At 43.1% G+C, this 23,638-nt stretch overlaps 1 protein-coding gene across 1 annotated transcript; it reads left to right on the top strand.

Annotated features, from left to right (window-relative positions):
* The first annotated feature begins 573 nt into the window (after nt 1-573).
* Nucleotides 574-23,037, top strand: VXN (vexin). The gene is made up of 6 exons (XM_007526992.3): nt 574-1,191; nt 6,367-6,422; nt 9,274-9,424; nt 16,487-16,548; nt 19,722-19,813; nt 22,836-23,037. The coding sequence occupies exons 1-6, from the start codon at nt 1,125-1,127 to the stop codon at nt 23,017-23,019; spliced, it is 612 nt and encodes a 203-aa protein (XP_007527054.1). The 5' UTR covers nt 574-1,124; the 3' UTR covers nt 23,020-23,037.
* Nucleotides 23,038-23,638: the final 601 nt, after the last annotated feature.

Raw genomic sequence — 23,638 nt, 5'->3', positions numbered from 1 at the left:
GCACCTAATTAAGTGCATGTATTACCATGCATAAGGACTCAGGTTCAAGCCCCCAGTCCCCACCTGCGGGGGTGGGGGGGGAGAGGAAGCTTCCTGAGTGATGAAGCTACGGATGTGTCTCTTGTCTTTCTCTCCCTCTCTGTCTCCTCCTCCCTTTCAATTTCTCTCTGTTCTTATCAGATTAATTAAATAAAAAGGCAAAAAAGAAGTAAAGTTATAATGGTGAAATGACAGGCAATAGATTTAGCATAATATGTATATATTTCAACCATACCCTGTTTGAGTCTGAATACAGAATATATAGATATTATACACATAATGCCTAGGTCTTATATACAATATATAGGATAAAATATAGCACATAAATAATATCTACTGGGTGGTATATATTAGGATATATAGTGTAATAAAATTCAAGCTTCCTGTAACTGTGCACCTTCAGTGTCACACCACTGCTTGTGCCTGTGTCGCTGCAAGTGCTTGAAGGATTATCTTGGAAGATGTTAAGCACACGACTGCCTAGAAATGTCAGCCTTGTCATGTACTGGCATGAAGCAAAAAAAAAAAAAACGCTTTGGAGAAACGGACCTTTTGTTTAAAATAGAAACTCTGAATGAAGCCAAATTAACACAAGACAAATTACTTTAGTATCCAGTTCTCCCGGAAGAGGGGGGTGGGGCAGTCCCTTCATTTCTGAAGTGCAAAGGGGATTTGCTGATACCAAAATTCACATTTTCTTTTCGGTGAAATTCTCCAGCCAAGCTTGGCACCAACGGAGTAGGCGATAGGCAACTTCACTTCATCACCACTTCACAAAAGACTTGACAAATTCACTGCGGCAGACACGGAAAAATAAAAATGTTAAAGACATCCTGACTGGGAGGGGACTGAAGCCTCCAAGGCTCAATCAAAGGTTTGCAATAATAGGATTCAAAAAAAAAAAAGACAGATGGGATTAGAAAATGTTGCAGTGAAGACCGAAATGAGATGAGATCACAGCACCAGCCTGTCTTTTGTGGACCTGCACAATGATCCTCGAGCCAGACTGGATTAGAAAACCTCTCAACGAGGGGTTCTGAGAGAGGCCGCCGTTCCTAAACACTCTGGGGGAGCAGGCTGAAACAATGCATCAGATTTACAGCTGCAGTGATGAAAATATAGAAGTGTTCACCACCGTGATTCCTTCCCAGGGTGAGTAAAATTGCCCTTGACTGTTTTTTGTTTTTTCTCCCCCCCACCCCCCAGTGGTATCTTATGCTGCAGAGTGAGGGTAATCACGTGCTATTTTATTATGATTGTTGACCCTCAGGTCTGGGGGTGGGCGTGGCCTGTCTGGGTGGGGAGGTGACTGGTTCTGTTTTGATGGTGTTTTTGTTGTTGTTTGTGAAAAGGAGGCACGTGGATAAATATCAATCACTTCTTCTTCTAGCGTTTGCCCTTCTTCCGTAGCCAGTCAACAGCGTCAGGTTGAGCCTGATGTCTGCTTGTTGCTGGCTTTGAAAGTGACTTGGATCCATGTGGATTCAGTCGGCTAGGAAGGATCGTCAGTTTCCCCAATAAATGGGTACTCACGGGATGCACCACGAGAAGGTCGATCCAATGCATCCCAATATCAATCACTGAACATCAGTTCATCAAAGGGGATATGAAGGAAGTTCAAATACTCAGGCAATCCTGTCTAACTAAAGTGCTCATTTTAGGCACCAGAGAGGAGAACAGAAATTCCTGGGGCAACTAGAAATATTCTTCCATTTTCTCCAGTGAGCAAATGGGGTCTAAAAGGAGAAAAACAGCTGGCTCAAGATTAAAGTTTCTAAATGTGCTATAAAATACGAGGAGGCTTCAGGCAATGACCTGATGGCCAGTGAAGTGGTCAAATGATGCCCTGACCTGGAATTGACCTCTGTACAAGCCCCAGGGCCGGCCACACTCCCAAACTTAGCCTGGAACTAACAACACCAAACTGTGCTTTTCTAAGCCTTCATGGTCACAAGTAAATGAATCAAATCAAAGGAAAGGCTTTGTGTAAAAGCTTGACTCCGAGTGTCCAGTTACTAGACGGTTCCCTCGCCCCCTTAGGAAGCTCACCCTCTCTCCTGCTGCCCCTGTCTTGCTTAGCCCCAGTCTCATTGTCAAACTTAAATGAAGTGGGCTGGGTGTTTGCTGGTGTTGCGACTCCCTGTTCAAACAGTTCCTTTCTTCTCCCAGTGTCAGCCACTGACAGAGCCATTGCTGGGTAGGAGGGTGGGGTGGGGTGTGGGATGCTCAGCCTGGCTACAAAGACACAGCCAGCGAAACATAAATTAAGCTTAAGACATCTATTGTCACAGAGAGATGGGGAATGGGGAATAACTAAGAGCTAGCCCTACATGTAGAATTTGAGTTCTCACTGGCATGTCTGAACTATATCTAGAAAGTCAAAGCTGACCTTCTGACCCAGCAGTTCCACTTATGAGTAAGTATTTTTACACATGGATGCCCCTAGTGGCACTGATTCTATGAGGGAAATTTTTTAAATAACCCAGATGTCCATGAGGAGGGAAGAGATAAAACGTGGCACCACCACACTATGAGATATTCTCATAGTAATCAAACAGGGATGAATCAGCTCTATATATGTGGACATAGATCACAAAAGCATAGTATTGAGTCTGAAAAATATTCAATAATATGCATGATAGTGCCTATTAAATTTAGAAATGCAGTGGCCTGGGAGGTCGTGCAGTGCATTTTCAGGCATGATTTGCTGAGATCAGTCCCTAGCATTGCATGTTCCAGAGTAATGCTCTGGTTCTCTCTCTCTCTCTTCCCCCACCCTAATTAATACATAGTTAACTGCTTTTTAAAAAAGTATTACTATATTTGGAAACACAAACCAGTAGTATATATTGTTTATGGATATGTATCTAAAGAAAAGTATGTAAACATAGGCCAAGCATTTTATAGACACTTGGTGATTTCAGTAGCCCTGACGAAGGAGGGAAAGTAGTCAGAAGAGTACAGAAAGGGAACTGAAACTTGTCCTCTACTTTTTTTTTTTTTCCTCCAGAGTTATTGCTGGGCTCGGTGCCTGCACCATGAATCCACTGCTCCTGGAGGCCATTTTTCCCCCTTTTGTTGCCCTTGTTGTTGTAGCAGCCTCATTGTGATTATTATTATTGCCATTGTTGATGTTGTTCGTTGTTGGATAGGACAGAGAGAAATGGAGAGAGGATGGGGAAGACAGAGAGGGGGAGAGAAAGACAGACACCTGCAGACCTGCTTCACCGCCTGTGAAGCCACTTCCCTGCAGGTGGGGAGCCAGGAGCTCGAACGGGGATCCTTACACCGGTCCTTGTGCTTTGCGCCACATGCGCTTAACCCACTGCGCCATTGCCCGACCCCTGTCCTCTACTTTTTAACTTATTGTCTATACAAAAAAGTAGAATCAAGTTTGGAAATCTTAAAATATATTTACCCTCTGTATTTTTTTCCATTTAAAAAATGTAGGGGGGAAATATCAAAGCCAAATCAGCCTTTTAATTAAAAATATTAGCATGCAGTTCGGGAGCAATAGCAGACTTTGCCTGAATAAATCACCCAAAATTTGACTCCACTTGTGAAGTCTAGTAATTAAAATACTTCTGGTAAGGCTGAGTGGTGGTGCACCTGGTTAAGTGCACACATTACAGTGCACAAGGACCTGTGTTCAAGCCCCTGGCCCCCACTTGCAGGGGGGAAGTTTCACAAATGGTTAAGAAGGTCTGCAGGTGTCTTTCTGTTTCTCTCTCACCTTATCTACTTCTTCCCTCTAAAGGAATTAAATTTCTCTCTGTCCTATCAAATAAAATAAATGAATTTAATTAAAAAATAAAGAATTAAAAAATAAAGCCTTCTGGCACTGTGAATTGTGTGACCTTGGACAGGTTACTAGATCTCTGTGGGCTAAGTTTCCACGTCTATAAAAGGTATAACTAGAACTTACCTCCTAAGGTTATTATGAGAAATAAATGAATTGACATGTAAAGTATCTAGAGCAGTTCCTGATGTAGTAACTTCCTCTAAACCTAGCAGTTACACAGTTATGTCTCATCATATTTAGAACAATGAATATGATCAAAAGTACATTTTTAATCCTACTTGCCATTTTCATTTCATGCTCAACCCCTGCTAGTAAGTCAAGTATTCATCAGTATTCCTGGATCTCTTACTGTTAGAATGTTCTCTCTAGAAAAGGAATATATGTAATTCTGTATTAAGGGATGTCCACCTCATCCTGTTTCTGGTTCTGCCTCATGTTGCCTTCTCCAAAGCCATCAAGCAGAGAACTGTCAGTGAAAAGATGGTGCTGGTTTTTCATGAGTCACTGCTCATAGAAAGACTAGTAACTCTTGGTAAACCCTGTCATAAATGCTACAGTTTAGCTAGTTTTGTTCAGCGTGCAATGTCCAAAATATCTCTTCAGAATAAGTTTGGCAGAATGGACAGAATGGTCAGGAGTATAGGCCTTACTCCACTGGGTGACCTCTGTAAACATTAGTACTTCCATTACTAAGTGGAGGTGATGAAGAATCCTTGTGGAGCTTCTGTGAGGAGGGAAGGAATTAAAGCAAATAAACTGTTGCCTCATAAAGCTCAGTGTGAGCTATTGCCATGTTGATTTTTCTATTCTTATTATATCCATCTTTCAAAAATATACATATTAGGTTCAATCTAATATCCCTATTTTTTTTTTAGCTAGGCCATATCTAATAGCTCACAAAAAATATAAGTCAGTGCAAATGTTATAGTGTTTCTCGTGTATTTAAACAGCACACAGATCAAGTCTATAGCCGAAAGCATGTTTATTTTCACTCTCTAGAGAGAGAGTTTTTAAGGGAAAGATTTCTTAGATACGATTCACAGTAAATACAAAGATAAAAGTTGTGGTTTTACTAAGAAGTTGTCCCAGAAGTTATTTTCTAAGGCACAGCAGACAGACTTTAATTCTAGATCTGCACCACAGCTAAGCCGCAGCAAGGAGGGTTGTCGGCAAGGGCAAGCAGAGGCGGACATGGAGAAAAGCCCAGAAAGAGAAATCCTAATGGAACGCCGCCATCTCTAGAACTTTCATTTGCCCTCATCTTGTGGAGAAAAAAAGGACATTGTAATAACCACAATTCCTGAGCACTTACTCTTTGCTATGCCAAGAGTTTTGTAAACATAAGGGTTTTGTTAACATAAGTTCATATGGATGGGGGTTGAGAAAAAGGAGGAGAAGAAGAAGAGGAAAAAAAATTCATTTAAACTTTGTTACAGCCCCAGGGATTGGTACCATTATTTCTTCTGTCATAGGTGAAGACAGAGAGGCTTCTCAGGGTGAGTGACTTTCCTGAGTCATGTAACTGGCAAGTGGTCAAGTTGTGATTCATACCCAAGTGAAAGGAGTCCAAGGCCTTGTCCTGGTTTTAGGGCGGCAAATGCTTTGGAGAAAATAACATAACTCAACTGCTCACTTATCTGATAGGTGACGTGAAGTCATTCCAGTTCTAGGTAGAGCAGTTACAATGGTATGATTCTGGCTCCAAGTAAATCACCCTAACAGCAACCAGGAATGGGAGATGCCCAGTTATCTCCATTTCCAACAAAATGCACACCTTTTCCCTACCGAGTAACATTTTAATACTCAATCTTCTAAGCTTTCTTTAAGGTTTTTTTCATTGCAGTCAAATAGACATAGTATAAAGCATGCAGCTTAGACATTTTTAAATGTACAGTTATGTGGCAATAAGTACATTCTTATTATTGTACAATCATCACCATTATCCTTTTCCAGAACTTTTCCATTATCCCAAACAGAAGTCCTGTATCCATTAAAAAATTAGTCTTCATTCCCTTCTTTTTTTCCTTTATCTTTTTTATTATTGGTGAGTTGATAATGATTAACAAGATGGTAAGATAACAGGGGAACAATTTCAAACAGTTCCTACTACCATCGTTCCATGTCCCATCTCCTCCATTGGAAATGTCCCTATTCTTTATCCCTCTCTGGGAGTATCAACTAAAGATCTTAATGGGGTGCAGAAGGTGGAAGGTCTGGCTTCTATAATTGCTTCTCTATGCAACTGAAGCTTATGTCAGAACATCACTTCTTTTTAAGGCCAAATAATACTCTAATGTATATATGTAGGGAATTTTGTTGATGAGCATTAAAGTGATTCTACTTCTTAGCTATCATAAATAATGCTGCTATAGACTTTAGTGCACTCAGCTGATTGTCATTTAAAAGTGTGACTGTGTCCCATCTCCCTCTCCTTATGCCAGGCAGGACCTCCTCTGGAGTATTGTTATTGTAGCTGCGCCAGCCTTACAAGCATTCTCTAAAAACATTTCTTGCTCTCTTTGCAGTATCCAGTCCAACCAGAAGAAGAGTCAAAAGCTCTCAACACCTCTTGACCAAGAATGTAAGAAATTTCAGTTTTGCTTCCTTTGTTTGACTTTTCATCTTAAAAGCAATGCTCAGCCAGGGAGATGGCACAGTAGTTATGCAAAACACTGAGGCACCTGAGGTCCCATATTCAATCCCTAGTTTCACCATAAGCCAAGCTAAGCGGTACTCGGGTTTAAACAAAATTAGAAAATGAAAGATTAACAGTGTTCAGCATCTTCACCCTCCTCCGCTCTCAATAACCAGGAAGGTTTTTATCCCTGATTGTTATTGCGCATTCCTGTCCTCCACTTGACAACAAAAACTGACCATTGCCAACCAGACACCAAACAGATCTGATGTGAGCCTTCTATTTGCCATTTTTCCCCAGACATAGAGGGTACATTTTCTTTTATATGTTTTTTTCTTATTCAATTAAATTTTATAATGTGGGTAAAGCATCTGTGACCTACTTTGTCTTTATGATATTCTTGTTTTTTTTCAGTGTTATAAACAGCCATGCTGTTTTTTTATTTGTATAAAATAATATTATTAGGGCTGGGCAGTACCGGGTTAAGTGCACGTATTACCAAACGCAAGGACCCAGGTTCGAGTCCCTGCTCTCCACCTATAGCGGGTCTTCTTCACAAACCAAGAAGCAGCTCTGCAAGTGTTTATCTTTCTCTACTTCTTTCTATCTCCCCATCCTCTCTCAATTTCTCTCTGTCCTATCTAGTAAAAAAAGATTAGGGGAAAAAAGAGAGAAAGAAAAAAATGGCCACCAGGAGAGCTGGATTCGTAGTACTAGCACTGAGCCCCAGCAATGCTCTGGTGACAATAACACAACAATATCAAGTAAAATTATATTGTTTGCAGGCCTGTGTCATGTTTTTTTCATAAAATACTTTGAATTTATAATTTTTCAATAAAAATCCTATTCTCCACTTTAAAAATGTTATTAGGTTTTCTGGAAATAAGATAAAGTTTTTGACATTATTTCTTTCTCTTTTTTGCCTCTAGGGTTATTGCTGGGGCTGGCTCTGTGCAGGCACTATGAATCCACAGCTCCTGGAGGCTCTCTTATCCTTTTTTTTTTTTTTAAATAGGATAGTACAGAGAGAAATTGAGAGAAGAGGGGAAGATAGAGAGAGGGAGAGAAAGACACCTGCAGACCTGCTTCACCCTTTGTGAAGTGAACCACCCCCGACCCCAGCAGGTAGGGAACCCAGGGCTCAAACCTTGCGTGAGTCCTTGTACTTCGTACTATGTGCCCTTAACCTGGTGTGCCATCACCCAGCCCCTCATTATTTCTTTTGTGTTGTTGTTATTTCTATATACAGTTGTTATTTTAATTTCCAAGGTAGTAAGTATCCATGATAAAATTTCAAGTATGGCAAAAACATCAGGTATAAGAAAATTCAGAAAAGCTATAGAATGTAGGTATGTCCAGCTGACTAAGTTTAAGTTCTGGTTCTCAGGCGGGAATGGTATTTTAGTGTTAGAAAATAAGACTTGGACCTGTATCTACGACCTTGTCAGAGAAAATCATTCATATTTTCAACTGCTGTAGTATAAAAATGTTTAAAGCATTTGTTTTATTTGTTTATATGTTTTGGCCTGAAATTCTTATGTCTCTTCTTACCTCTTGGGCTCCCATGTAGACGCCAGGCTCCCTCTTTGCCAAAAATATATTTTGTCTCTGAACAACCCTTAGTATTAGAGTCTGCCTCTCTGGACTCCTCTGAAATTACATTTCTCTACTAATTATATTAGTCACAGGACATAGTTACACACTGTCCCTTATCTCATAGCTTTCTCAAAATTGTTAGGCTCATTCTTCCCAGATCTCAGCCTTGTAGAGCAGGAATTTGTGTGGTGATCTGGTTTTTCAAAATACACTGAACCATCAAGTGAACTTGAAAAGTCTTATCTAGACATGACACTTCTGTGACTCTTAAAAAGAGCATTCACTTAAGACTGTGAAACCATGAGCCTCAGGCTGGCTCTGCCCTTTATTGTTGGGAGCTTTAAGATTCAGCTATTCTTCGCTTCATGTGTGAAAGTAGGAAGTTGGACTAGAACATGTCTTTTTTTTTATTATTTTTAATTGATGAGCTAGAGTGGAGGGAATCTAGCACATGCAATGCTGAGAATCAAACCCATGACCTCATGCTTGAGGTTCCAACACATTATCCACTGTACTGCCTCCCAGGGTCACTGGGCTAGAACATTGCTGTGGAACACATCAGATTAAGATCATGACAGTCACACAGGCCCTACTTATCTAATTCCCTGCCAGGCCCCTAAGCTAACAAGCGGAAGTATGGATTGCAAAAAGAAACAATCCCCTACACCTGTGGATTAGCCCCATGTCTTCTGTTTGCTGACCCAAGAAGAGAAAATACAATATTAAACTCTTGTTCCTTCACCCCATCTCCAAGTTCCCAAACCTTATCCCTGTAACAAGAGTACTAGAGAGTCTGTTCTCAGACCAGTTTGTTCTAAGACCAGCAGAAAGATCAAACCCAGACTGTGTTCTACAGACTAGGAAATAAAGCAAACTGTCAAAAGTCCACAGTCATTTATTCAGCTCGCCATCCCCTGGTGTGGTCCCAATATCCTGCCTAGAACCCTCTCAGGTTTCTGTAGTTTGCGAGAAATGAGGACCAAGCATCAAGTCAGCTAAAAAAGGAAATTTTTCTGAGGTGATCCCCATTTCTCTTTCCTGTCCTGCTATGAACATCTCCAAATTTTCTCCCTGACCCTGGCATTCACTGGAAGAAAGAAGGCAAGCCCCAGGGCCATCTGCAAAGCTTCTGCCCTAGTCCTGGCAGTGGGCACTGAGATCTGAGCAAGGAACAAGTCGACCTGCCTTCCTTCTCCCGCAGGTGGTGATCGAATCTGAGCTCTATGCATCCCGACCCCTGGAGCTGCTGCCTCACCGAAAGGATCGCAGCGATGGTGAAGGTCGCAGGTCCGGCAGGCTCCAAAACGCGCGGCATCAGGGTCCTCACCAGGCGAAAGCCACCACCAGATCTGGTAGGTGCATCTGGCCAAAGTCCCCAGAACTACCCTTGGGGCATCAGGAGGTAGGAGACAATGACCCTGGTTCTCCATCACCAGGTGAGCACAGCACCTGTGTGGTGGGACTACATTTCCCCAAATACATGCTGTTCCCCCGCTGAATGCACCTGTTCTCAGGGCCCCACCAGCAGCAGCACCGCCAAACACCTGTATACCAGCCCTTTGGATTTATGTAGTGAGCAAAGATGCTTGGCTTCTGCCATCTTGTTGCAATTTGCAGGACTACAGAAGAGATGAAACATGATTATACTCTGGGGGGAAAAACAGCAGTGGACAGGGAGCAGGCACACCTGGTTAAGGGCTGACATTATAGTGCGCAAGGACCCTGGTTCAAGCCCCTGGTCCCCACCTGTAGGGGGAAATCTTCACAAGTAATGAAGCAGTGCTGCAGGAGTCTCCGTCTCTCTTTCTTTTTTTATTTTTATTTTTTTGGTATTATCTTTATTTATTTATGGATTAGAGACAGCCAGAAATCAAGAGGAAAGGGGATGATAGGGAGAGAGACAGAGAGACACCTGCAGCATTGCTTCATGACTCCCAAAGTTTTCCCCCTGCAGGTGGGGACTCTGGGCTCAGATCTGGGTCCTTGTGCTGTGTAACATGTGGTTACAGGCTCATCACCATCCAGCCTGTCTCTCTCCCTCTCTTCTCTATCTCCCCCTCCCCTTTCAATGTTTCTCTGTCTCTATCCAATAATAAATAAATAAAACGAGCGCTGACAGGACTCATCAAAGGAAGCATTGCATTCTTTTTTTAAAAACTTCAATTTTTAAAAAATTTTTTAATCTTTATTTATTGGATAGAGACAGAAATCAAGAGGGAAGGAGGTAATAGAGAGGGAGAGAGACAGAGAGACACCTGCAGCACTGCTTCACCACTCGAAAAGCTTTCCCCCTGCAGGTGGGGACTGGGGGCTTGAACCTGGGTCCTTGCACATTGTAACATGTGTGCTCAACCAGGTGCACCACCACCCGGCCCCTGCGTTCTTTCTTTAAGAGGAAGTGTGCATGCCTGTAACTACATAGGTTCCATGCCATTTTATAATCTTACCATTTTAAATTCTGAATGACTTAGGCTATTTCAACAATCTATAAAAAGAACTTAGGAAGTAGTTTTTTTTTTAATTTGTCTTACCTTAGGCACTTTTTTTTTAATGGTTTCCATCTCAATTAGTTAAATAGGATCCTGTGTCTAGTCTAGCTCATTAAATCAGAAATGGTGTTTTGTTTTGATTGTTTTTTTTTATTTATTTTTTTATTTAAGAGAGGATTAATTAACAAAACCATAGGGTAGGAGGGGTACAACTCCACACAATTCCCACCACCCAATCTCCATATCCCACCCCCTCCCCCGATAGCTTTCCCATTCTCTATCCCTCTGGGAGCATGGACCCAGGGTCATTGTGGGTTGCAGAAGGTAGAAGGTCTGGCTTCTGTAATTGTTTCCCCGCTGAACATGGGCGTTGACTGGTCGGTCCATACTCCCAGTCTGCCTCTCTCTTTTCCTAGTAGGGTGGGTCTCTGGGGAAGCTGAGCTCCAGGACATATTGGTGGGGTCTTCAATCCAGGGAAGCCTGGCCGGCATCCTGATGACACCTGGAACCTGGTGACTGAAAAGAGAGTTAACATACAAAGCCAAACAAATTGTTGAGCAATCATAGACCCAAAGCTTAGAAAAGTGGAGAGGAAGTATTAGGGAGGTACTCACTGCAAACTCTAGTGTACTTCTGCTTTCTTACTTTGGTGCCATACTCCAAACTCAGTCAATTTCTGCTTTGCGTTTCTACTTCTTCTTCTTTTTTTTTTTTTACATGCATAACATTCCCCAGATTCCCATTTAACAATACAACCCCCACTATTTCATTCATCATTTTTCATGGACCTGTATTCTCCCCACCCACCCACCCACCCCAGAGTCTTTTACTGTTTTGATTGTTGGTTTGGGTTATTTTTGTTATGGAAACATCTAAACATATTCGTATTTGAACTCCCAAAATGCACATTTTGAGATGTCCTCAAAGCTTTGAGGTATTGACAATTTTATATATTACAAGACCTGATGTGTAAGATTCCGCTGAGTTTATCCTTTCATCCATGCATCTTCTCTATTTTCTCCATCGTAGCTTAGCTGGATCACTCAAGTTCATTTGATCACTGTTCTCACGATCTGATGTATAAGAACACAAAAATCACACTATATTCTCCAGATAAGTGGTTATATAGACTTAGATGTATATAGCGTGAAAGTATTAGGAAAACCACAATCTGCCTTGCAAATTAAGAGGAGAGGATTTTTTCTCTTTCTATATATAGGTAGGTGGGTGGGTGGGTGCATATGTGTATAGAAATGGAGAAAAAGTATTTGTCTTTGCTTAAAAATCATAACATGAATTTAGAGTTGGGATTTTCGATTTTTGTGTGCAAAAGAATGACCTGGGAATTTTGTCTCTGTGTTGACTCTGAATAGGACTCAGTAAAACCCTGTATTTTGTTTCCAATAACCTTCCAGAAGATACTCATTCATGACCACACGGCAATTTGGCAAGGATTTAGAGAAGGTTTGATGGGTGGTTCTCAAAAAGGGGGTCTCCAGAGCTGGAGATTCACAGAAATATATGCTGAGAATACACATTTTAGATCCCACACCCCATACACAATGAATCAGAAACCAGAGTAGGACCCAGTAATCTGTATTTTAATAAGCTTCCCCCACCCCCAGGTGATTATGCACACTGAAAATAGAGAACAACTGATCAGCTATAACCTCCCCACCTACCAAGTAGCAGAAGAAACTGAAACCATAGAAACTGACCTACCCAAGGCTGACCCGCTCATTAGCAACAGAATTGAGATTAAATCATAGGGCTCATGATTTCCTAGCTAATGACATTTTCCACCAGAGAATATTTTCTCAACTGTCTAGTTTATGGGGGTGATTATCTCTTTTTCTGGACTTGAGGAAGCTTGTGCTGTCCACATCAGTCTCTCTGAAAGAGAACAAAAAATTATGAAATGGAAAGAACTGCTCAGTACATGACAGTCAGCTCCTGCAGAGAATGTGTCAGGTTTTTTTTTAAAAAAAGATTGAGCTGGGTTTTGATTCAGCTTCCCCGATCTGATAGACTTCAGGTTGGAGAAAGAGGACTTCTGAGTGGAGGGAAGCTCTCAGTGCTCTCACAGAAAGACTTGTCACTGATCTTGGAGGATGTATGTCTGCATCTGAGAGACTCTTTTTTAAAAAATTTATTTATTTGGGAGTTGGGCTGTAGCGCAGCGGGTTAAGCGCAGGTGGCACAAAGCACAAGGACCGGCATAAGGATCCCGGTTCAAACCCCAGCTCCCCACCTGCAGGGGAGTCGCTTCACAGGCGGTGAAGCATGTCTGCAGGTGTCTCTCTTTCTCTCCTCCTCTCTGTCTTCCCCTCCTCTCTCCATTTCTCTCTGTCCTATCCAACAACGACAACAACAATAATAATAACTACAACAATAAAAAACAAGGGCAACAAAAGGGAATAAATAAATAATAAAATAAATATTTAAAAAAGAGGAAAAAAATTATTTAAGAAAGGAGACATTAACAAAAGCATAGTATAGGAGGGGTACAACTCCACACAATTCTTACCACCCATTCTCCGTATCCCACCCCCTCCCCTGATAGCTTTCCCATTCTCTATCCCTCTGGGAGCATGGACCCAGGGTCATTGTGGGTTGCAGAAGGTGGAAGGTCTGGCTTCTGTAATTGCTTCCCCGCTGAACATGGGCGTTGACTGGTCGGTCCATACTCCCAGTCTGCTTCATCTGAGAGACTCTTTCTTCTTCTTCTTCTTCTTCTTCTTCTTCTTCTTCTTCTTCTTCTTCTTCTTCTTCTTCTTCTTCTAATTGCCACCAGGGTTATTGCTGGAACTCAGTGCCAGCACAACTGGTGGTCATTTTTTCCTTTCTTTTTTCTTTCTATTTTTATTTGACATAACAGAGAGAAACTGAGATGGGTGAGGAGACAGAGAGAGAGAGATAGGCAGCTGCAGTCCTGCTTCACCACTTGTGAAGCTTACCCCCTGTAGGTGGGTAGCAGGAGCTCAAACCCGGGTCCTTGTGCTTGGTGGTGGCATATGCTATGTGTTTAACCGGGTTTACCACTGCCTGCCCCCTCTCACCACCACCTCTTTTTCCTTCTCCTCTCCTCCTCCTCCTCCTCCTCTTCCTTTCTTTCTTAGGGGAATAGTGATTTGCAAGATAGATATTATCATATGGGTAAAATTGCTTACTGTTCCATGACAGGTGTCTACACATCACACCTACCGCCATGTTAGGCCCTCTTCCACTGGGGAGACTGTTTCTCTTCTGAGCATCAGAAGAAGGCTCCTGGATGCTGTAGCCTTCTCTTTTGAGAGAAAGATGCTCTGGGGGAGTCATTTAAAGGCAAAGGCCCAAGTGAGAAAATCTCTTACCATGAGGTCTTGAGCAGAGTCCTAGGTACTTGGGTAGAGGACACCCCACCTCCTGGCTCTGGAAAAGCTGTTACCTGCCTGATTGCATCAAAATGTACTTAAATACCTCAGCATCAATTTGTTTAAACAGAACTCTTCTTCCTCCTTCCTCCTCTTTGCTTTTCTAGGCTCAGGTTACTATCTACCTTTTCAGAAAGCTGCTGGAATGTTTTTCCTCACACCCTCATGATCTCCATCACCCCATCCTCCGCTTCACACAGTCTTTACACACACTGTCAACAGCGAGACTCAGACTCCCTTCATCCTTTGCATGGAGTAGCCAACCCTGGTCCACCAGTTCTAGATCACCTCCCTCCATGAAGCTGCCAGAGGGGATCCACCTACAGCAGAAATCTACCTCTATTACCCCCTGTTATAAAAGCATATTCTCCCTACCCCAAGTGCCCTGCAGATCAGACACCAGGCTCTCCAGAGCCCATCACCTGCGACCTCCCTGAGACCAACTCCTGTGACTTTCGAGCAGTGGCATAGTCCTGTGACTATTCCATTGTATCCTTTCCCTGGAACTTCTGTCTCAGAAGATTGCCCTTCCTGTACCTCTCCACCTAGAAAACTTCTCCCAAACTGAATTGGAGGTGGGGTACTAGTCGGTCAAGTTTTCCCAGCTCTTAGAAATTAACTCTGGGGTGGGGTAGAGTGGGGACAGCACAAGTGGGGATAGACTACGCAATGAGACTCATGCCTGAGGCTCCAAAGTCCCAGGTTCAATGCCCCAGCATCACAAGCTAGCACTGAGTAGGGCTCTGATAAATAAATAAATAAATAAATAAATAAATAAATAAATACTAAGTGTTGCTATGAAAAAAGCTCCACTTGCCTTGGCAGGGTCAGGCCAAATGATTTCACTGGCTGTCTACTATCTAAAGGCCGATGTCCCCCCCCCCTTTCCCTAGACTGATCTGGCCCAGCTTCACTGTGATCATAATGTATCTCTGAAACCTCAGTGTCTTCATCTGGAAAGTGAAAACTATTGTAGCTACCTGTTAGGGTTGTGGGGAGGATTCAGTGAGAAAATGTAAAAGTCAGGAGTCAGGCGGTAGCGCAGCGGGTTAAGTTCAGGTGGCACAAAATGCAAGGAAAGGTATAAGGATCCCGGTTCGATCCCCCAGCTCCCCACCTGCAAGGGAATCACTTCAAAGGCAGTGAAGCAGGTCTGCAGGTGTCTTTTATTGACATTGCGGTGTTATTTGCCTTGGGGTGGAGAGATGTTTTATTTCTTCATACCATGATGTAATAGGAAGAGGCTCATGCTGGAATGTCTACCCCAGGAGAAGGGTGGACTGAAGCCAACTCCCCCCTCCCCCCTGCCCCCCACCCCCCTCTCCCCCACACACACACTGCCAGCTACGTCAGCTCAACAACTGGGTTATACAAAGATATAGGCTTCAGGGTAGAAATCACTCAAAAGTAGACCAGGCATCAGGAATACAGGCTTTCTTTCTGCTGTCTGGAAGTTCCTATTAGAATGATTGGGAGGGTGCGGTGCTATTACCATTCATTTATATGGGAAAAAAAAAATTGAGCATTCCCAGACTCCAAAATTAGCTTAGCAAAATCAGACCTGGTAGGAACGTACCATTTTCAGACTGCTTGGGGAAACCTGCAGAGGCATTAGCCAGAGGATTCTGTGCACAGGCCTCTGGTGCAGCCAGTGGCTCTGCTTCCTTCTTGCAGTCCGGGAAGTCTTTCTTCTCTGCTTTCTTGCACAGAGAGAGGGCCAAGAGCAGCAGGGAACATAGTTGATCCTAGCTGTAAAGACTTAACTCCTGATAACCTCTTGTGACCTTAGAAGATTTGGGAGGGAAGGAAGCACCCACTGCACCATTCTCCCAGCACCTGCCACATGCAAACACAGTGGTAAAGGTCTCCACACCAGCTAATAACTTTATTAGACCTTTGTCCTACTCCCTGAAACCAACTTGGCAGTTGTCCCATTGCCTGATCCTGCTGCTTGATTTTGCCGCTTGGCACAAAAGCCTTTAGAAATTCCCCAGATGCAATGGGTAGCAGAGTAGCTCACTTGGGTGGCAGAACAGGTCATTGCTTTGTCATGTACAAGACCCAGGTTCAAACCCAACCACCAATGCACTGAAGAAAACTTCACTGCTGTCTCTCTCTCTCTCTCTCTTTCTGTGTCTACAAGAAAGAAATAAGGGGAGGAAGGGGAATAAAAGTTTAAAAAAAAAAAAAAAAAAGCAATTCCCTAGATGTAGGGCTCAGAGGCAGAGGGAGATATTCAAGCTGGGAAGGGAGAGCTGGAGACCCAGTGCACCTAGGTTGGAAGAGGATGGTTTGGTGGAGAGTGACGTGTACTAAAACCTGTTATGTGAAAATGTGGAATTGTACTGATGTGACAAAAAAAAAATCCTATAAATCAACCTTTCCTCAATAAAGTGATACCAAAAGAAATTCCCAATGTGACTTATTAGTTAACAAGATAACTGATGCAGAACCAGGAGGAGGCAGAACACAGAGTCCCATGAGTAATATCTCTTCCTTTTAACTTTGCAGTGGGGCTTTCTGAACCCAAGTCATCAAATCTGTGTGGGAATAGAGCATATGGGAAATCTTTGGTAAGTCAAATAATCCTGATTCATTGTATCTGTTGCACTTTAAACTTCTTGCTCTGTCTGTGCTTTGGTGAGAGATTATGTGTTCCTTGTTTCTGGCCTGGGGATCATGAGAGAAACAGCCCTGAGAGTTCTGGGCCTTGGGGCCTAGCAGCTCATGATAGAGCACTGACTGCTGCTCTTTTTCTCTCCAGGACCTCAGTTCTTCAACAGAGGAAACTTCTAAACTACCACTCAGGTCCAATACCTTCAGTGTTAGACATGTGTTACCCTCCCACATTGTCCCAAGTCTGGATCCTAGTGGCCAGTCCTGTATCTTTCTTTCTCACTATGTCACAGAAGATGCCTTTTCATGGGCTGGTGAAATGGTTCAGTTGGATAGTGTACTGCAGTGCCTTGTGGGAGACCCTGGCCTGGCCCCCACCACGTTGAAGGAACCTGTGGTGCTCTTTCACTGCCTCCTTCTGTCTTTATCTAAAAGAAGGAGGAGGAGAGGAGGAAGAAAAAGAAAAGGGAGGAGGAGGAAGAGAGAAGGAGGAGGAGAAGGAGAAGGAGAAGGGGAAGGAGAAAGGGGAGGGAAAGATGAAGGGGAGGGGAAGAGGAGGGAGAAAGGGAAGGAGAGGGAGAAGGAGAAGGAAGAAGAGAAAGAGAAGGAGAAAAAGGAGAAGGAGGAGACTTGCTCCAGGAGAGTGTTACCTTGGCAAGGCGATCCTCCACACGTAAGATTTAACTGAAGGAACTGTTTGCTACCTGTCAGCCTGCAGTTGGCCCTTATCTGAATGAGTATCACAAACTTTTTTTGTATCTCCCTGAAAAAAAAAAAAACCTGCATGTTCTTCTGAACATAAATGCAGGGCACACACACACACACACACACACACACACACACACACATTTTTATAGAACACACTGGCCAGAGATGTGAGTACTTCACCCCCTGATCCAGAAAGGAAGTCTAGTCCAGGGATTTTATTTCTGTGATAGGAAAACCAAGAAAATGTAAGGAAAGGACAACTGTTTGATCAAGAACTTCCTCCCACAACCTACTATTACACAGAGGAAGCAGAGGCTGGCCAGGCTCTTGGCACAGAAAGAAAGTTGTCAAGCTGTGACATCAAACAACTGCCCTCAACTTATCCCAGAAGGAGATCAAAACCAAAGGGGAGATGGCAGCTCATAGCTGCAGATTGCCTGCTCCCAGTGTCTGAGCTGCACTCAGCCAGTGCTCTCAACAGAACAGCTGAATAGTTGGAGGCTAGAGTGAGTTGGAAAGGGATATAATGCTGATGTGGACTTGTCAGAAAAGTCTTTGGGCTGTGGGAAAGAGAAGAGACAATAACACAGATGATAAATGACAGCCTGACTGGCCCTTTCTTCTGGACCCAAGATAGTGACCTAGGGTCCTGCAACTCATCCAAGGCCCATTTTCCCAGCTCAGGAGAACAAATCAGAACCTGCACAGCTAAATCTGACTAAATGTTGAAATGCATTGAGGAAACCAGACTAATAGGACAACAGAGAAGGGCCTTTTCTCCAGAGCTAAAGGGAAGTGGGTATATATCCCATTCATCACACCCTGTTTGACACAGAGGGGGAGAAACACTTCTAAGAGGCCACAAGGTGGCACAGTAACTCTACCCACCACCTTTGGCTAGCTGGGGAGAGAAGGGTGTGGTGAATCACAGGGCAAGACCTACCTAGAATTTCCCAGCAATTCTAGGAATGTGATGACCTTATGACCAAAGCATCATGTACGTTCATTGACTAAGTAAACTCTGGAGCCCTGGGATAAGCATAAGTTACTTATCATTTCATAAGTATTTCTAAAGCTGTTAACACAAACTTCTAAAGCTGTTAAACACTTTAGGAGAGATAGGAAGAGTCATCAATGGGGTTAAGTCTGAGGCTCTGTCACACACTGTGAGACCTTTCTTGGGGGGAGTGTAGCAAGAGACTAGACAGGCACGTGACACAGAGAAAGAGCTGTGGAAAGACAGACTTAGTTTAGCAGCATATCCCATCTCCACACTCAGTGCTGTGGGATATATGAGAACAGAGAAAACATCGGTTTGGGCCACTGGTCTGAGGGAAAATTTCCTAGAAGTGTTCTCGAAAGACGCACAGTAGGCTCAACCCAGAAAGTGAAGGAAAAGCCACATGAAGATGTGAAGCTGTACGTGAGCACTGGGGAAGGCAGGATCTGCCCCACTACCTGGACACATGAAGTTGGCCTCTCAGTCTGTCTTACAATGGGAAGTCCCTATGCTTTGAGTCCAAAGGCTGGAGGACTGTGGTGGGTGACTGGTGGGAAATAAGGACATGTTGGGTGACTGTCTCTGAAAAGCTATAGCAGAGGAAATGAGGAGGATGGCAAAGCAATCCTCTGTGGGCTTGACAAACAAGCAAGCACAGGCAATGAAGCTGGGAGATAGAGTTCTCAGGTAAATTGACTTCCTCACTCTCTGTCTCAAGCTTTGCTAGGAAAGTGGTTTTCAAAGTGGGTTCCTAGTAATAAGCAACATTAGCAGCATCTAGAAATGTATTCAAATGCAAATTATTGGGAGTCCGGGTGGTAGCACAGTGGGTTAAGCACACATGGCACCAAACGCAAGGACCAGAGTAAGGATCCTGGTTCGAGCCCCCAGCTTCCCACTTGCAGGGGAGTCACTTCACAGGCGGTGAAGCAAGTCTGCAGGTGTCTATCTTTCTCTCCCCCTTTCCATTTCTCTCTGTCCTATTCAACAATGATGACATCAGTAACAACAATAATAACTATAACAATAAAACAAGGGCAACAAAAGGGAAAATAAATAAATATTAAAGCATTAAAAATAAAAATGCAAATTATCATGTGCATTCATTGAATAAGTAAGCTCTGGACTTAGCCCTGGGTAAGCATAAGTTACTTATCATTTCATATGTGTTTCTAAAGCTGTTAGCACTTCCTTTAGGAGAGATAAGAAGAATTATCAGTGGGATTACCAACCAGGATCTCATCAGAAACAGGGATAAAGTTATCATGTCTTAACAAGCCCTCCAGGGCAGTCTGATCTGGTGACGGGTCCTTGTAGCCATCCCCCTCTTCAGATGGCTTCAGCCAGTTTGTGAACATAGTTACACAGTTACAATGAACATAGTTACAGCCTCACCTTTCCTTCCCCTTTCTCATAATGCAGATTCCACCGGTGGCCCGGATCTCAGTGAAAACCCCCACTGTCGTGGAGGTCGCAGCCGTGGGATCAGAGAAAGGAGCTGTCCTGTCCAGAGGGTAAGAACTGTGCTTCCAGGGCCAGGTGGGAGGACACCTGGTTGATCACACATGTTACAATGTACAAAGACTGGGGTTCAAGCCCCTGGTCCCCACCTGCATGGGGGAAGCTTTGCAAGTGGTGAAGCAGGGCTGCAAGTGTCTCTCTGTCTCTTTCCCTCTCTACCTTCCCCTCCTGTCTCCATTTCTGGCTGTTTCTATCCAATAAATAAATAAAGATAATACAAAAAAAAATTTTTTTAATGTGTGCTTCCAAGCACTGCCCCCTGAAAGGCTCCCCCTAACTCCTGGCCCCTGGAGTAACAGGTGGCCTGCTTTCCAGTCCCTCAAGATGCTAAGGCAAAATCCATGCCAGCTGTAAATCACCTTTTAATGAGAGCAATAATTCTGAGCTCTGCAGTGCTTTATCAGCTGTTAACTAGGTTTAAAGTGAAGTGGGTTTGATGGTTTCCACTTCATTAGCACCACTCATTAGAGTTGGAGAAGTATCATTTGGGAGGGTTTTTGGTTAATTAGATAAATGTAATCACAAACTATGTCCAGAACCTCCCATAGGCACCCTAGTGACAAAAGTGCCTTGTGAATTAAATTAGGTTAAGGGCTCTTGCCCAAAAGTGTATCAATACAGACTTTTAATTACATTTATGATATTCATGTTACTGTTAGCTCAGCTTCTGAACCAGCAGTTACAATAGCAAGCATGTAATCCGCCCAGCAGTCCCGCCTCACCACCTTCTGTGTTGCACCAAGAAAATGGCAAATACTAGTCTTCAACTGATCATGCGTACTTATGCCCCTCACCCACTATTATCTACCCATTAACCACTATCTGGAGGGAGCATAAAAGTGGGTTAGCGGGTGATGAAGGTGTGGACTCTTGACTCTGATCTGCTTCCTAGCCTGGCTTTGCCACTAACCGTATGTGATGTCACGCAAGATATTTAGACTTCTTTGTCCTGATTTTAAAAAGCAAACTATGGAGAAAGATAATGAAAACCTCTCCTGAGGGCTGAGGGTTTATTGTGAGAGTTGAATGAAATGACTCATGAATTACTTGGCACAAATTGTTGCTAATGTTTTTTAAGAAATATTCAGTTGAGGGGGCAGCAGGAGGGCGGTGGTGCACCGGGTTAAGTGCGCATAGTACAAAGTGCAGGAACCTGCGCACTTTGGATACCTGTTCAAGCCCCGGGCTCCCCACCTGCAGGGGGGTCACTTCACAGTGAAGCAGGTCTGTAGGTGTTTCTCTTTTTCTCCCCTTTTCTGTCTTCCCTTCCTCTCCTGATTTGTCTGTCCTAACCTATAAAAATTAAAATTAAAATTAAATGACCACCAGGGCCAGTGGATTCATAGTGCCGGCACTGAGCCCCAGCGATAACTCTGGAAGCAAGAGAGAGAGAGAGAGAGAGAGAGAAATATTCAGTCTGATTGTTAGAAAACAAATACTTGCTTGGGAAAGTGCTAAGTGTGCACAAAATGTCAAGCTGATGGTGCACACCTTGAATGCTGGGGGAGTCCAAGGAGAAACAGACCAGTGTGCAGCCTTCCAGGTGGAAGAAAGTCATCTAAAAGTTACAAAAGTCCTAAAGAATTGTTTTGTTTTGTGTGTGTGAAATCTTTTTTTTTTTTAAGTCACTCTGTGTTTTGGGACCCAACTAAAGAAAAGTAAGAACGTTATTTGGGTTGTACAAAAGTCTAGTAGCGCACTTTTCTGAGCAGTAATAGCTACTGTGACAGCTGGAGTCAGTCAGCAACAGTTTTACTGTGTCTTGATAGAAGTCAGGCTCTCTGACCCCTGTTGCAAAGGCTTCTAAATGGTTCCTTTTTTATTTTTTTTTTAGAAGTTCAGGCATTTTCATCTTAACTTGGATATTGGAAAGACAAGTATGATCTCTTCTTGCTAGGCCTTTTTTAAAGGTAGCAAGTGGACTCCAAAAGGCCGTTTATCGGGGTTTCCAGGTTTAGTGTTCCATTTCCTCCTCTCCAAAGCCGGGCAATTTGGGGTTGGAGGGGCTGGTAGAGTTAACTCCAGGACACAAGTCTTTCTGTATTTAATGCTTCGAGACATCTTCCCTACCAGAAAGATTGCTATGTAGAGATAGCAAGGACAGGGAACCTTTTTTCTGCCAAGGGTCTTTTGAATTCATAAGCTGTACAAAATTACCAACTTATAAATGCGCACTTAATGTTGTTATGAAAAGAGGACCTAGATTTATTGAATTTCAAGCCATGTCTGCAGATGCCTTGGTAGAGCCAGACCAAGTGACTTTTTTATCTGTATATGCCCAAGGGCCAGACATCCCCCAACCCTGATATAAAGATTGGAAAGTAGAGAGTCAGATATAGCACACTGGTCATGCAGTAGACTTTGATACCTCAGACACCAAGGGTTCCAAGTTCAATCCCCAGCACCACCAGAAGTTAGAGCTGAGTAAAGCTCTGGTATTAAGTAAATAAAATATTTAAATAAATATTTAATAAAAGGGAAGGACAGCAGAAGTCAGGCGGTTTCACAGCAGATTAAGTGCAGATAGCACAAAACGCAGTGACCAGCGTAAGGATCCCAGTTCGAGCCCCCAGCAGGTTTGCAGGTATCTATCTTTCTCTCCTCCTCTGCCTTCCCCTCCTCTCTCCATTTCTCTGTCCTACCCAACAATGGCATCAATAACAACAACAATAATAACTATAACAATAAAACAACAAGGACAACAAAAAGGGAATAAATAAATAAATCTTTTTTTTTTAAGGGAAGGACAGGAAAGAGCTTGGGAAGAGAGAAGTACTTAAGTTACATGAACCAGTGTTCCTAGGGCCAGAAATTTGCCTCTGCCTATTAAGAGGGCCTCCCAGGGGACTCACGGCTTCCAAGAGCAACCCTCAGTCCTAGTGAAAAGATGTGAGAACAAAGGAGGCATAAGAAATCTGGTCACTCTTCCTAGAGGTGAAATTTTTAATTTTGTTCATTGAAGTGATAGCCTTTCTCCTCCTGCCCCCCAACCACCCTCTCTGGACTTTTCTTTAGATCCAGGCATCTCAAAAAGATAACTGAAGACTATCCTGCACTTCCTCAAGGAGCAGAAGCTTCCTTACCACTGACAGGAAGTGCTTCCTGTGGGATGCCCAACATCCTCCGGAAAATGTGGACAAGACACAAGAAGAAGTCAGAATACGTGGGGGCCACCAACAGCGCTTTTGAAGCTGACTAGTGGTGACCGTTACCCAGTGCCAGGCTAAGAAAACCTCCGGGTTGGAACTGAGTCCCATTCACCTCTGCTAGCAGCTGGTCCAACACATCATCCTCCCTTACCCACCACCCTGGTGTAGAAAACAGGAAAGAAATGTCCCTTGAAAGCAAAAGAAACGGATTCTTTTTTAGAAATCACTAAAGCCACTGATCTGAAGATGGCTTTGAGAGGTCACAAGGTCTATATATCTTTATCTTTAAGAAAAGTCACATCAAAATCAGACTTTCTCAGCCCATATGAAAGATTTCCAAGGACAATGAAAGCAATGTCTCTGTCCTCCTGTGATTAGCTTGAATGTATAAGAGTTTAATGTTTGAGGCACACAGTGATTCCTATAATTCCTGTTATTATATTTATTTCATCTTGATGAGGTACTATTTTTAAAGACAAAACACTACATATTTACTTTGTCATTCTTTTTTTTAAATTTTTTAAAATATTTATTTATTTATTCCCTTTTGTTGCCCTTGTTTTATTGTTGTAGTTATTATTGTTGTTGTTGATGTCATCATTGTTGGATAGGACAGAGAGAAATGGAGAGAGGAGGGGAAGACAGAGAGGGAGAGAGAAAGAGAGACAC

The sequence above is a fragment of the Erinaceus europaeus genome, chromosome 1 (genome assembly GCF_950295315.1).
Source record: "Erinaceus europaeus chromosome 1, mEriEur2.1, whole genome shotgun sequence".
Lineage (NCBI taxonomy): Eukaryota > Metazoa > Chordata > Mammalia > Eulipotyphla > Erinaceidae > Erinaceus > Erinaceus europaeus.
This window is presented reverse-complemented; position numbering and strand designations above follow the sequence as displayed.